The 16,219-nt window shown below is 43.3% G+C and overlaps 1 protein-coding gene across 1 annotated transcript in view; it reads left to right on the top strand.

The window, feature by feature from the left end:
• LOC307021902 (NACHT, LRR and PYD domains-containing protein 14-like) overlaps positions 1–14,117 on the top strand; it is a 30,707-nt gene extending 16,590 nt beyond the window's left edge. The window contains exons 4-10 of the mRNA XM_079654428.1: positions 3,087–3,313; positions 3,498–5,748; positions 10,524–10,697; positions 11,104–11,274; positions 11,677–11,847; positions 12,272–12,315; positions 13,509–14,117. Of these exons, the coding sequence (XP_079510554.1) occupies positions 3,087–3,313; positions 3,498–5,748; positions 10,524–10,697; positions 11,104–11,274; positions 11,677–11,847; positions 12,272–12,315; positions 13,509–13,510 (3,040 nt within the window). The 3' untranslated portion in view covers positions 13,511–14,117. The remainder of the gene's footprint in view (positions 1–3,086; positions 3,314–3,497; positions 5,749–10,523; positions 10,698–11,103; positions 11,275–11,676; positions 11,848–12,271; positions 12,316–13,508) is intronic.
• Positions 14,118–16,219: the final 2,102 nt, after the last annotated feature.

Below are 16,219 nucleotides of genomic sequence, written 5' to 3'. Positions count from 1 at the left end.
TAAAAGTATTTGTAGGACTATTTAAATGTTGTTGCATGGTTGAAAATGTTTCGTATCTTGTATTTTGAGGTGATACTGTGACACATAAATAAAAAACAAAACGGTTTTAATTAGGTCAATTAAAATATGCGTCACATCCTGCTATAGGTCCCGCGCGAGCGCCTTTTCTTGGAGGCGAATAACCTGACCCCCGGCTCGATGAGCGAACTATGGATAAATCAAAGAAAAGTACCGGAGGAACACAGGATTTAATTCTGTGCGGACAGAGTTATATGCTTTCACAGCAAACGATGCTGGTTTACCGGTATGTTTGATATGTGGAGAGAAGTCGTCAAAGGTGCTGTAGCCTTTACGTGTCGAGGAACAACACGGGAGAGGAAGACAGCTGACGATCTTCAGTCATAATTCAATGGGGTATGTCATTTATTTCAGAAAACAGTTTTTGTATATTCCATGGAATGCTCTTAACGTCCCGATAGCAATGAATATATTAAATGCTTTGACAATAAATACATAAACAAATTAATCTGTGGAAGCCGTAGCGCTGTAAAAAGCACGAGGGCTAAAATAACTGGATGGCCTACCTGCCTGTCAGCTTTCCATCTGTGCACAAACTTATCTCATGCCCTCATTGGTCATGTGTGCGTTCGTGTGTGTTGGAGGAGGGACTCTGTGAGAAAGTCTGAAGGAAGAGGCATATTTGTTCCGGTTGTGTATTTTCAAATTCTAGCGCACTCGAGCTGGTTTTTCCATTCTTACCTACCTTTAACTCTTTTTAGGATGCAGATATCTGTTTTATTTATTTCAAAGTGGGCCCATTTTAATAATATTTTTTTTCCTTCAAATGTGCAGATGACTCCTCAAGTGCTGTGTTTAATTTATTTTAAAGTAGGCCTGTGTATTATTTCTAATTCTCCTTATAGGAGTTCTTTGTTTCTTATTAGAGGTTTTGTCTGATATAACAATAAATACAACTTTATTAGCTATCAAGCTATGAAATATGTTTTGCGGCTCCAGACAAAAAAATGTTTTGGAAAAAGGAGCAAAATGGCTCTTTTGGTCAAAAAGGTTGCAGACCCCTGCTCTAACTCAAGCCTTTTCATTTCTACCTCTCCCCTCATTTTTTCCACTGCCAGTTTCTCTATATCTGTCTGCAACAGCAACAGTTCCTTTCTCTGTTCAAACGTCAGGCCTGCATCACGGTAGCCAGACATATCGACACCGTCTCTGCTAGGATCAACAGTATACTTCCCCACTTTGAAAGCACCTAACTCAAACAGATTTGCTTTAACAAGCCTTTCCTTTATTATTGTATCCCCAACATCCAAGTGCAAATGTTCGGCAACACAGATCAGCTGCTCACGTGAGAAACCCTCCAGCAGCTCCTCTGAAGGCGCTCTCAAAAAATCCTCTACACTCCCCATCATGACAACACTGTGTGGCACGCTCACGCTACTCACACAGCCTACACGTCTCCGCGGCCTGTCTCTCTGACTGCCTCACAGAAACTAGCTAAACTCCCAAACTAGTCTTCAGGTGCTAGTTATGGCGGGTATTTACGCACTTAATACCGTAAGCTCAGCGAAGCGACCAGAAAACCGGCAATTCCACCTGCAGCCTCGGCGTGCTCCCGAGCTAATAGCTCCAACCACGTTCACACTAGAGATGGGAACGATTAATCGAATATTCAAAATTATTCAGGTATTCGAATAATTATTCATGTATTCAAATATGAGTTATGAATCTTTTTATAATTTTTTTTTTTTTTTTTTTTTTGGAGTGATGCCTAAGTTGATTACATATTATCAAATTGAATAATTCAATGTATATATATATACGACAGTGCTATAGCTAAATGTGTTAGTTGACGTCTAAATGTGTGTTTTGCTCCGCTCACCGGTCCCTCACAGCGGGCAGAGCTGCAGGTGCTGGTCTCTCTCTCTCGCGTCCGGTTATACTTCACTCGTGTTTATGTCCAAATCTATCAGATCTAGCTAGTTGTACCCAATGATATGGCTGCTGCCCCTCCCTACACGCAGATCACGCAGACTCAAACCTCATCTTAGGCCCAAATGTGGCACAAATGCGCTCCGCAGCCGTTGCGAGGTTCCGGCGCTAACAGTTCATGACCGTGCTCCCCCGCCCCCTGTCAACACTCGCGACACATGAGTGGCCAGCCTAAACAACAATAAGCGCTGCTTGGCAACCGTGTGTGGCGGCAAAGTACATAGACATTTTGACAGGAGAGATTTAGTTTTGCCGGTATTCAACATATTTTACCGGTCATAGTCCGGTAATTATTTACACTCTAAGAAGAGTCCTACACAACAGACATGGCGTCAAAAACGAGTAATGTGTGGAAATATTTCGACCAGGTTAGTGAGTGCGGTGTAGAGATCAAACTATGCCAAATTAAACTTATATATACATGCTATACCTTGCTATACCCGCAACCTCCTTTCCATCTGAGAGGGTCTTCTCTACAGCTGGGCTGATTGTGAATCGCCTCCGCACATGAAAGCTGTATTCCTATAGCTGTCAAACTGTGATCCCCAGTTCAATACATTTGACAAATTTGACTTGGTTTCTACACTTATTTGAACATGTATGTATTTATTTTCAAAAATTATTGAAAAGAAATTGGGTACCCAATTTTTTTTTATAGGATATGTACATTTCGGTTAACCGGTTAACTGTTTTTTGGGGGGTCGAATATTCGAATATACATTTGCTTTCAAATTCCCATCCCTAGTTCACACCACACTAACAGCCCCCCCTACGACCTCCAAGGGAGACAGTACTGAAGCCTAACAGGGACAAGACCACCGGTACGTGACTGCCGTGAATAAATACTCATCAAAAAGCTGGGAGGCAAAACAAGGGGTATGAATATAACAATCGTTTATTTATAATAAACAAATAAGTGAATGAGACCAGCAACAGGTCTCCCGAGGCTGGCACGGAGAGAGTGCCCAGAGGAGTACCCCTGACACTACTGGAGAAGAAGAGTCTTGAGTGTGACGTTGGTGACGCTCTGCCCATTGGTGAGAATCAGCTCCACTAATGTTAAGTGTTCATCTCCACAGAGGGAAGAGGAAGAGTGATGTTCCTGTGAAGGAGCAGCTGTCCAGCTGTGCTCTGTGTCAGGACGTCCTGAAGGATCCAGTCTCTACCAGCTGTGGACACTGGTTCTGCAGACAGTGCATCACCTCATACTGGGAGCAGAGACCTCCATCAGGAGACTCCTCCTGTCCCCAGTGTGGGAAAAGATCCAGAACCAGAGCTGGACTGCAGACTGCCAGAACTGTACGAGGTAAGAGGCTGAACTCATGCAGCGTTTTATTCCTCTTCCTGGTTCATTTGTTTCTGAATAGGTATACTGTTGTAGAGCAGAGACATTAAGCTGTTTTTATAAAACATTTTTTGTTGTTTTATTGTTATAATTAGATTATCAGAGCATTTTCCTCATTCTCTCCTGTTCCCTTCTCTTCCAGCAGAACGTGGTCTGCAGGAGGTTCTAGATGAACATAGGCTCAGTCTGAGGAGGACATGTGAACGTGTGACTGAAGGAACTGATCCAAGTGAAACCCTCCTCAACAGCATCTTCACTGAGCTCTACATCACACAAGGCCTGAGTGAAGAGGTTGATACCCAACATGAGGTGAGGCAGCTGGAGACAGCTTCCAAGAAGAAGCCCCTCCATGACACTCCAATCAAGTGCCAGGACATCTTTAAAGCCTTACCTGACCAACAGACTCTCATCAGAGCGGTCCTGACCAACGGAGTCGCTGGAGTTGGAAAAAGCTTCTCAGTGCAGAAGTTCACTCTGGACTGGGCCGAGGGTTTGGGAAACCAAGATGTCAGTCTGGTGATCCCGCTCTCCTTCAGGGAGCTGAACCTGATCAAAGGTGAGCAGTACAGTCTTCTCAGGCTGCTCCATGATTTCCATCCAACCTTACAGAAGCTCACAGCAGAGCAGCTGGCTGTCTGCAAAGTGCTGCTCATCTTTGACGGCCTGGATGAAAGCAGACTTTCTCTGGACTTCAGAAACAATAAGGTTGTGTCTGATGTCTCTCAGCAGTCCTCAGTCAACGTGCTGCTGACAAACCTCATCAGGGGGAAGCTGCTTCCCTCGGCTCTCATCTGGATAACTTCCAGACCTGCAGCAGCCAATCAGATCCCTTCTAAGTGTATGGACAGAGTAACAGAAGTACGAGGCTTCACTGACGCCCAGAAGGAGGAGTACTTCAGGAGGAGATCGAGTGATGAAGACCTGTCCAGCAGAATCATCTCTCACATCAAGAGCTCCAGGAGCCTCCACATCATGTGTCAGATCCCAGTCTTCTGCTGGATCACTGCTGCAGTTCTGGACCGCATGTTGACTACAGACCAGAGAGGAGAGCTGCCCAAGACCCTCACTGACATGTACTCACACTTCCTGCTGGTCCAGACCAAGAGGAAGAAGCAGAAGTATGAAGAGGGACATGAGACGAGTCCACAGCAGCTGACGGAGGCTGACAGGGAGCTTCTTCTGAAGCTGGGGAGGCTGGCGTTTGAACATCTGGAGAAAGGAGACATCATGTTCTACCAAGAAGACCTGGAGCGCTGTGGTCTTGATGTCACCGAGGCCTTGGTGCACTCAGGAGTTTGTACACAGATCTTCAAAAGAGAGAGTGTGATCTTCCAGAAAACCGTCTACTGCTTTGTTCATCTGAGCATTCAGGAGTTTCTGGCTGCAGTCTACATGCTGCACTGTTACACCAACAGGAACACAGCGGTACTGGAGGACTTCCTGAAGAGAGACTTAAACAACAGCAGTGATCCGGATTTCCCATCTCTGAAATACTTGCAGCAGGGAGACTACATTACCATTGATCAGGATTGCCCATCCCTGAACGACACCCAGCAGGGAGACTATAACAACATCACTGATCAGGATTGCACATCCCTGAAGGACACCCAGCAGGGAGACTATAACAACATCACTGATCAGGATTGCACATCCCTGAAGGACACCCAGCAGGGAGACTATAACAACATCACTGATCAGGATTGCACATCCCTGGATGACACCCAGCAGGGAGACTATAACATTATCACTGATCAGGTTTGCCCATCCCTGAACGACACCCAGCAGGGAGACTATAACAACATCACTGATCAGGATTGCACATCCCTGAAGGACACCCAGCAGGGAGTCTATAACAACATCACTGATCAGGTTTGCCCATCCCTGAAGGACACCCAGCAGGGAGTCTATAACAACATCACTGATCAGGATTGCCCATCCCTGGATGTCTTCCTGAAGGGAGCCATGCAGAAATCCCTCCAAAGTGAAAATGGCCATCTGGACCTGTTTGTCCGCTTTCTCCACGGCCTCTCTCTGGAGTCCAACCAGAGACTGTTGGGAGTCCTGCTGGGTCGCACAGACAACAGACCAGAAATCATCCAGAGAGCCATCAGCAACCTGAAGGAGATGAGCAGTTCTTCCTCTCCTGACAGGAGCATCAACATCTTCCACTGTCTGTCAGAGATGAAGGACCACTCAGTACATCAGGAGATCACAGAGTTCCTGAAGTCAGAGAACAGATCAGAAAAGGAACTCTCTGAGATCCACTGCTCTGCTCTGGCCTACATGCTGCAGATGTCAGAGGAGGTTCTGGATGAGTTGGACCTGAAGAAGTACAACACATCACTGGAGGGAAGATGGAGACTGATTCCAGCTGTGAGGAACTGCAGGAAGGCACAGTAAGTCCAGATGTGATTAACTTTATAAACTAATGTGGATCAGGAGTTTAATTATTCAAATAAACACTATAACATTTCTGCAGTTTAAATACTGAGAGAGCAAAATAAAACACTGTTCTTCTATTTATTTATAATAATAGTTCAACTGAAGCGTTTCTCTCTTCATATTGAGTGATGGAGGCGTCATGTCAAACACATGAACGACTTTAGAGGTTTCTCAGCATGTGATCACACCACACAGCAGGACTTACGTTAAAAAAACAGGGCCCTTCCCCTATGTAGGAAGGGCCAGACCCATTCGCAGCATGGTACGCAAGTACCAGTGTCTTGAAGTGGATTCTAGCAGTTACTGGAAGCCAGTGAAGGGAGCGGAGGAGCGGCGTGGTGTGGGAACATTTAGGAAGGTTGAAGACCAGACGAGCCGCTGCATTCTGGATGAGCAGACAGGCATCCCTGCTTCAGGCAGTTTGCAGACTGCGACAGGAGGCAACGGTGACAGCTTTGACCATCATGCAGACTCTGGGTCTCATGGCGGCTGCTCACCCGCTGGGGTCACTGCATATGCGTCGCCTGCAGAGGTGGTTTTTGCCGGCCTTCGTTTAGATCCCAAGAGGCACAAACGACGTCTATGCACACGTTATTATTCATAATAATTAATAAAAAAGGCAGGTCAGCCTTTAGTCAACTGCTTATGGCGCGTTTTTTGCAGGGGTTCAGGATACAGCGCCCAGTGGTAAATGTCTCCGACCCGCAATGGGATCTGCCGTTGGTGAATTCACAAGGATATCCATCCAGGACTCATGATCAAGGACCACAGCAACAGGCACAGCCACGACTCAAGATCCAGGGCTCGCGATCCAGGACTCAGGACCACAGCAACAAGATCAGCAATGACTCCGGATCCTGGCATATATATATAGACACCAAAAATAAATTTGGGGAAGCTGGGTTATTCAAAACATGAGAGTACACAGGTACAGACAGAGAGAAGGAAGAAGTAAGGTGTCCCCCGACAAACTAAGCCTATAGCAGCAAAACTAGGGGTTGAATCTAATCAGCCCTAACCAGTGTTGGGCAAGTTACTTTGAAAAAGTAACTAGTAATAGTTATAGTTACTGCTCTGAAAAAGTAACTAGTTACTTTATTAGTTACTAAATTATAAAAGTAACTAGTAACAAGTTACTTTACTTTACTTTGAAAATAATAACAATAAAAATACAAGTGTTTGTGTTGTTCTGGCACAGTACGAGAAAAGACAACTCCCCATCATTGTAGCAATTATCATTATGAAATGTAGTGGAACAATAAAACACAAAAGATATGTTTAGACATTTTGACAGGCACTGCCGGTGGTTGAGACGGTGGGGTCTTTGGCGACTAGTTTTATAGCCCCATGTACATTAGTTAGGTGATTCAGGAGATTGGCATTGCTGTTATTCGATGTGGACAATGCTTTCTCAGGGTGTCCGCGGGGTCTTAAAAAGTATTAAAAGTTGATAAATCAATTTAGCGAAAATTAAGGGTATTAAAAAGTATTAAAAAGTATTAAACGGCATTTTCCAAGGTATTAAAAAGGTTCACAGCAACGACAACATGAAACACCCTTTAATTTACTGAAACGACATGTCGGGAAACCCCACAAGGCGGCCCCATGCATAGCGCGCCGTAAAATGCTGCTTATTATTTTAAGTTTCGTTGCCTTGCTCCGCTCTGTGTGGGGGGGAATAAACGACTACGGTAACGGGTCCCAAGGTGGGTAGACCGGCATACGCAACGCTCTGGGGGTCCAACTGCTCCGTGTGTGCCCTATATGATCATTTTCTGATAACGATTAAATAGCCCGCTGCTATTCCTGCTGCTGCTGGGCTGTCAGAAGAGGGGGAGGAAAAGAGAGGCAGTCACCGTTTATTAAATATTATTATATTATTATACAGAGAACAGAGTCGTTATCAATTTGTTTGAAAGCTCAATAAATAACAAAGAAGACCTCTGACCGGCACTTTCCTAATTTTGTACGGAAGATTTAAACTTTAACGGACATGTTGACCGGCGGAACATTTTTTTTACGGAAACTGCCGCACGGTCCCCTCGTTCCTTGGAAGAGGCGGAGAGGTGGGTGTTTTTCATCTGCTGGTGGACTACCTGAGAGATACAGCAGGAGAACACGCCGTCCACCGCGGAGAATAAACAGAAGGGCAACCATGGCAACCATGCTCCGGGGTCTTCTTCGCTGCTTTTGGTGTATTTTGGGCGGCAGCAGCGCCACTTACAGGCCTGACATATGTACTACATCGTTTCCAGCATTTCCAGCGGTCTAGTGTGAACGGACACGTTAATGAATCGAATGCGTGTGAACGGAAGCCTTTTTTGCGCTTGCGTATGCGTTTTACCGTGTGGGGCCGGGGTCTAAGCCAAAGTATATCCGGTCACAGAGATCTGCTATTTTAAAGTAAAGTCAACACATATCGACCCTAATATAGTCTATATTAAGAACGAGAAAAGTCTGAACATATATATAGTTTTTTGTAAACATATGACAAATATGTGAGGGTGATGACGTCAGAGCATCGTCCTATGTGCCAGGGCTTAGCCCCGGACAGCCCCAGCCCAATTTAACCCCTGGGTATTTGTGAGGGAGCTCCTATATGGCATTACCCCGCTGAAGCTCACCAAAGTTTAACATATTTCATAGTTCAAAGTTTTGTCAATTGTTTTGTTTATTGGTCAAATACTGGTTTCTGAGGAGTTTTACTGGAATGAAAGAGCACAGAGTACAGAATCAACAAAGCAGCATACTGCATTAAACCTGACCTACACAGAGAGGTTGAAGTTCATGTGGAAAGGAGGCTTCAGTAGTCTGTCTGCACTCTGTTTAGTTGTGCTATCTTACAATCAATATAGTAAATGTGAGGTAAAGTGTGTTGCCAATGTAACCGGTTAGAACTCAAAGTTGCGATGAGGTCTTAAAATGTATGGAAAGGGTCTTAAAAAAGGTCTTAAAAGGTATTACATTTGACCTCAGGATTCCTGCATATACCCTGTTTCTGTCCTGCACAGTTTACATTTGACCGTAATATTTGTTGCGTCCTTTATCCCCAAAAATTGAAAATAGAGGTTATATCTCCAAGTTGTAAATGCGCTGCTGCTCTCGCTGATACTTGCATCTGGCATTGCGTGTGTGTGTGCTGGTGGTGGGCGTTGCCGTGTATGTGTGTGTGTTAGCAAGTGTTTGTGTGTCTGTGTATTTTCCCGCCCAACTCTGTCTCTGATTGGCTTAGCCTGAAATGTTACCCCGCGTTAACCAATCATCACTCCTCTCTGGTCACTCTCACTTTTCCATGGTACTGTGAGAGGACATCGCAGTATTCGCCTGTAAGTTACATCCGCAGGGAGATTCGGTTCAGTTCCATCACATAATGTAACGCAGTAACGCATCCATTTAAATCACAGTAACTATAACGGCTTTACTTAATGGGAATAGGTAACTAGTAACGCTATTAGTTACCGCACAAAGTAGTTGTGTTACAGTAACGCGTTACTTTGTAACGTGTTAGTCCCAACACTGGCCCTAACTATAAGCTTTATCAAAAAGGAAGGTCTTAAGTGCACTCTTACGAACGGATAGGCTGTCTGCCGCCCGAACACAAACTGGAAGCTGATTCCACAAATATAGAGCTTGATAAGAAAAGGCCTATCTCTTTTACGGTCCATGCACACTCTACACGAGATAAGCGTGTGTGACTGTGGGGGACATGGTGCACTTACATTCTCCCCAATGCTCCGTAGGGACCTGGGAAACGTAGTGCGCAGTGTTTGTCACTTGCACTGGCACCTGCAGGGTGGAGCTATGGGCTTATTCAGACCAATTAGGCTCTACCCAGCCAAGTTAGCTGCGGCCCCGACTTCTCCACGGTCACAAGCGGATGAGAGGAAGTTGGGGTGCGGTGGCTGTTAACCAAAGCGGTCAGGGGCAGTGTGATAGGTCGATGTTGTTGGACGACAGGGCGTTTATCCATCGGGGCTCCACCCACTGTACCCATAGAGTCCAGTAGAGGGCGGAGCCTGTGTGAGATATAACGGGGGGTTACGTATTGTAACCCTAGTTATATGAGCACAGGCGTAGCCTTCTACCTAGGGGCCCTGTCTTTCCTATGCCGCTCGCTGAAGAGGGTGTAGGATGACATTCAGGAGGCGTGGCCGCCTTATATACTGTGTGCCTGCGCGCGCATTCAGGTAGGCTCGCCCTGATTGGCTGGCTACGTTTATACAACTTCAGTGTGTGAACGCTCGCATATCATTGATGAGAGCAGTACCCATAGAGTCCAGTAGAGGGCGGAGCCTGTGCTTATATAACTAGGGTTACAATACGTAACCCCCCGTTATGTCTTAATGCTGATATACTGGGAACATCTGATGGTATTAAGTTTTATATAAGTTTGTTAATTGGGTTTGTGTGCGCAATAAATGTTCAGATGCTCAGAGAAACCAAAACATCCTTCATCCATCATTAAAATCCAAATATTAATTAACATTTAAATATGTACATCTCTAATATTGTCAAGTGATTAATTTCATTTCTATTTCTTTTGATATCAGTCACTGACAGCAGGAGCACAGACATGTGATCAGATTACACTGACAACTCATTAAACTCTATTATAATGTATTATTATATAGTATATTAAATGGACTAACAGCAAATGTCTAGCATGCTTGAGGTTAATATAATGTTTCCTCTTTTTTTAACACATGTTGTAATATATGTGTTATTATAGACTTGCTGACTGTGGACTCTCAGAGACTCACTATGAAGTCGTGGGCTCAGCTCTGAAGTCTGACCCCTCCCATCTGAGAGATCTGGACCTGAGTGAGAACTATCTGCAGGATTCAGATGTGCAGCTGCTGAGTTCTGGACTAAAGAGTCTAAACTGCAGACTGGAGACTCTCGGGTTAGTTCACTGACTGCAGTTCATATTGATCTGTTTGTGTTTATGATTTTCTGAATTTGAACAAATACAATGTAGTTGTATTTGTTCCGTTTTTGCTAATGACTGAATATTCATCAGATTAACAAAGAGAAGGTGAATGTGTGAGGGAGAGAGTTTGAGCTTCCACAGACTCACCCTGTGCTCCAGAAGTCAGTGGAGATGCTGTCAGTACTGAGGAGCTGTGAGGGAGATGGAGGAGTTGTTAAACATCTGATCAAAGTTAGAGATCCAGATTATCAGTGGAATGTTTCTGCATCATCTCTGACATTAAAACCCTGTTTTTAATGTCTCAACAGATTATTAAACCTGGAGTTATTTCAAACAGGAACATTGTTTTCTAAAGTTACATCATGTTTTCTTTATTCAGACTGGAGGACTGCAGTTTGTCAGAGATCAGCTGTTCTGCTCTGGCCTCAGCTCTGAAGTCCAACATCCATCTGAGAGAGCTGAACCTGAGTCACAACGATCTGCAGGATTCAGGAGTGAAGCTGCTGAGAAATCTTCTTGAGAGTCCAAACTGCAGACTGGAGACCCTCAGGTCAGTTCACTGACTCTCTGTTACTGCTGGAGATCTCATGTGTTCACTTTGTAATTGAACCTCATTTATATTCATTAATAACTTTCATCCATAAAGTTGTAAATGTCCTTATATTTATATTTCATTTTTAAGAGTAAGAAGTAAGAACTGCAGAGATACATGTTGACTGTTTCTTAAAGTAACTGTAATAGATGTTAGTTGTAAAAAGTAAATCTATGTATTTAATAATTAGTAAACTATAATGTCTGAATAAAGGTCATCTGAAGTAATTTTTGTTTTACATGATAAAGTTTACTTTCTGAAGAAGAGAGATTATTCTGTTCCCATTCATTTAAATGTTGAGTAACATCTGATTGGATTATAAACAGATGTTTATATCCTCATCATGTTTTCTTTATTCAGACTGAGGAGCTGCAGGTTGTCAGAGATCAGCTGTTCTGCTCTGGCCTCAGCTCTGAAGTCCAACTTCCATCTGAGAGATCTGGACCTGAGTCTCAACGATCTGCAGGATTCAGGAGTGGAGCTGCTGAGAGATCTTCTGGAGAGTCCAGACTGCAGACTGGAGACCCTCAGGTCAGTAAGGGGTCTCTGCTGGTTCAGCAGTATTGTATGAAACACAGGGAGGTGTTTCTCTCACTGGGGAAACAGATCAGTGATGTTACCCACTGACTGCAGGCTCTTCCATTCTTCCATCAAATATAGAAAGCCAGCGGAAAATGCAAAGCCACATTTAGTAAGTCATCAACTTTCCACCAGACATATGGGATTTGACAGAAGAGTGGAAAAGGTAGTTGTGTTTGATGGGATGTTTTTAGCTCCTTGACTAATGACTGTTACTTCCTGTCATGCAGCTGAGAGCTGTCAGTCGTAGTGTTTGCAGAGAAGATATGATGGGATGTAAAGCATGAGATCAGTCCGGACTCTGAAGCTGAACTCAAAGAACAAACACTTATTTTAAACTGGATCCATAACTGTTGGATTGTGTTCATCTCTACAGGATCAGAGGAGATGAGACGTTCAGAGCCAAGATCCAGAAGACCTGTGAGTACTGAATATCCTCCATTCATCCAGATATGAAACTCTTTAAAGAGCATCTTGCAGGTTGTTTTTTTCCTACATTTATGCTTAAACTTGCTTGAAAATTACAATTAAAAAAGTGAATGTAGGATTTGATATGTTTTACGAGACATAAGGGCAGGAATTCAGAGGGAAAGGAGCAATTTTGAGCTCTGCTCTTAAAAACGCCTTTTTTTCAGGTCATACTTCAAACGCGTCATATTACATCACACAGGGGACACATCTCCGCTCTCTGACCGCGGGTATAGAGTTAGTAGTTGCGTTGAGCAGTTGTGTTGAGCGGTTGTGTTTTAAGGAGCTGGTATTTTTCGGTAGTTTTACATTGTATTTCACCATTTGTAATCATGGTGCAGTATTGTGTTTGTGCAGGTTGCACAAATACCAGCCTGTCAGGACATCGAGTCCACAGTAAAAAGGACCGGAGCTAGCGTTCGTTCCTGGGTGCGTTGTGCATCCACCTCCCTGCAGCACATACTCTCCACAGCTTTATCAGGAAACCGTATTACTTCTCTCCCCCCCCCCCCCTTCGCTGCTCTCTCTCTCTCCCCTCCGGTACACGGCACCGTAAGACGTAGTGTATAGTTGCATTAGGTAATGCGAGATACGGCTGATACTTGCGCATTAGTTTCTGTTATGGATCAGTATCAACAGTCCTGCCAGTAACGTTACTATATTATCAATGCTACTTTAGTTATAGCCTGATATATGATAGCTAACTTCACAATGTTGTGATGTGACGTTAGCTAACATTCTGTAGCTAACGCCGGTCACTCACCAAGATAGCTGCCCAGTTCTCCACTCGTTCTCCTCACACCACAGCTCAATTTCTCTCCGATGGCCGTTATTTCTTCTAATCCTTGGCTGCTCCTGGTCTCTTGGACGCCTAGCAGGCTCATAATTATAAGGTTGTGGTCCGTCATATTCATTCGAATATTCATGTTCAACTTCTTCTGTGTCTTCTGTGTCGAAACTAGCATTGGGATCCATGTTTATTAATACGTTACACCGGCCGCTCTCCCCCTTGTGTCCCCCGTGTTACGTCACACGCGGGAGGTCATGTGCCGAGGCTTTTTTATGCGGAAGTGAACATTTCTTACAAAAAATATAATATCCAGATATTTGGAGCATAATAACTGAAGCTGTTTCTCCATGTTCAGGAACTCCCATCTCCCAAGTCCTGCGGCGTGAAGCGCTCCTTCTCTCCAAGAACCCCTGGACCCTGCAAGCTGGTCCAGAACCAGAGTCCCAGTGAGGAGTCTAGCCAGTCAACCTCTCAGAGTTAAACTAAACTACAACATTATTAAAGTTCAAGTTTAAAGTTAAAAAAGGATGCTTTCAGACTGAATCCAGAAGTTTCTCAAGCTACAGTCAAAGCAGATCATTTGTGAAATATATAAAACTGTAATAAGAATTACTCTGAATACTTTCTTTGGACATTTTATTTACATTTCTTTTAAACAAATATTTAAAATGTTTCTGACTTTCTATCTGAGTGCTTTTCTAAAAAATGTACGACTTCATTTCATTTTTTTTTCATTTTCATCTTTATTTCGAACAGATTAAAAAAACAAATAACAAATGTGAAAAACAGAATAACGTATTGTTAGAATACATTATTTATCAATATTCATAATAATATTAATAATAAATCATATGTGTCCAAAAGGGAGCGTGAAGAAGCAAACGCCTATTAATAATTATCCTTTGAATCAGTGGTTCTCAACTGGTGGGTCGCGACCCGCCCCGTTTCAAGTGGGTCGAGGATGTGTGAGTGAAGGAAAAAAAATGGAGGAAAAAAAATTGGAATTCTTTTTTTTTTTTGGGGGGGGGGAAAAGTCAAACTTTTATTTTGAAGGGCCGATTTTCTAACGCTGTGCATGCAGGCGTTCTCAGAGTGTACCAGAATGCATAGTTTATGTTACTATTTCTAAAAATCTCCTGGGGGAGAATCTGCTGGGGTTGGGTCTTCAGCATGTGTGCCTTGTTATATAGTTCAGCTTTGATTCCATCATCTCGTTAAACCTTTTTTAAAAGCACACTTTAGTTCTGTGAAGGGATATAAGCACTGTACTTCACTTTTATTAATATTTTATGCTGAAAAGCGTATATATTACAGCACGTTTTTTTGTTGAATAGATTTGAGTGCTTCAAAATGTTGGGTTGCGATTTATTGACCAAGTAAAAAGTGGGTCCCGAGGCCTGCTTTAAATATTTCTGCAAATTATTCCTATTTACATATTTACATTTATACATACATTTACAATAATTTCTCATCTTCAATCACCTCTCTTCATTCTCATAGTTTTCCAAGAAAGTGTTTTTTGCTCTGTACATGATTTGTGCCGTTTGAAATGTAACCAGATCAGTGAACTTCAGGGTGTGTGACTTCAAGAATAATGAATTAGTGTGTTCAAGATATCCAACATTATTGATTATTCTTATAGCTCTTTTTTTGTAATGAGCATAACGACTGTAGGTTTGTTTTGTAAGTGTTTCCCCAAATCTCCACACAGTAACTCAGATATGGCAATATGAGTGTATTATACAGAGCATATAATGATTTGTAGTCCAGAATGTGTCTTGCTTTCCCCAATATTGCCAGTTTTGCTTTTACATGATTGATATGAGGTTTCCAGCTGATTTTGTGGTCTCGAGCCACACCAATGAACTTAATTACATATACTCTTCTAGTCTAGTATTAATTGCACCTGAGGATTTGTTTTATGTTTTCTAAATAGCATAATCTTTGTTTTTCTTATATTTAATGGGGTGGCTTTGGCTCAGTGGTGTGCTTGACTTCAAATCAGGGGATAGCAAGTTCGAGTCCCACTGCAGTCAGCATGTCGTTGTGTCCCTGAGACCCTTCACCCCAAATTTCTCCTGTGGGGATTGTCCACAGTATTGAGTATGTAAGTCGCTTTGGATAAAAGCGTCTAATAAGTAACATTATGTGTTACTTATTAGACGCTTTTAAAAATGTGTTTTGAAAATGGCTGACAGGTGAATATGTCAGATCTCTGTGTGTTACTCAGAGAACCGTGTGCAGTGTTTTATAAAGTGCAGAGTTGAATTGCAGATTGTGTTCAGAGCTGAAAATGTGTTTAGAGTTGTGTTTGATTTGATCCAGCCAGTTTTGCCTCAGCAAAGCATAAGGGCTCAGAGCTTGGACCTATTGTGTTCACATTATATACGCTTCCGTTTAGGCAATAAGGAATCACTCGGTACATTTTCATTGTTATGCGGATGATACTCAATTATACACAAGTTAGACAAAAGTAATGGGCCACCTCCACATTAAAGAGATACCGCAGGTCCTTCCGTCCTGCAGCGGTCAGACTATATAACCACCGCGACCCTTAGTAGACCCCCCATACAATAACACAGACTATAACACCGGCTATAAAAGCTTCTACTCTTCTGGGAAGGCTTTCTACGCAACACGTTCTCACTCCCAACCCGTCATATGTTGACGGTCGGTCAGGGCCCCTCCCCGTCACTCTATAGACAAGTTTACGCGCCAAAACACGGGTTGCGCCATGACACTACACAAATGCACTTCATTTCCGCCGGAAGTCTTGCACAGCGTCTGTCGGTGTAAACCGATGTAAACAGTCAGACGGGCACTGGTGTAAACACAGCGATTTCGATGCTAACAGTGATGCTAGCTTGGGAACACGATTCTACTTCTTTGACTGGAGATGGCGTTACTCTCCCCCACCCGAATTCAGTGCAAAACTGGGAGGATAACATGACGACGTGGCCCAGCATAAAACCAAAATAAACTGCCTTATTTAGGTCATGCCCACAGGAGCCAACAGTTGTCTGTTGTTTACATAATGCACAATTTACATGATCTCTTTATGCTGTG

The sequence above is a fragment of the Notothenia rossii genome (genome assembly GCF_949606895.1).
Source record: "Notothenia rossii genome assembly, chromosome: 10".
NCBI lineage: Eukaryota > Metazoa > Chordata > Actinopteri > Perciformes > Nototheniidae > Notothenia > Notothenia rossii.
This window is presented reverse-complemented; position numbering and strand designations above follow the sequence as displayed.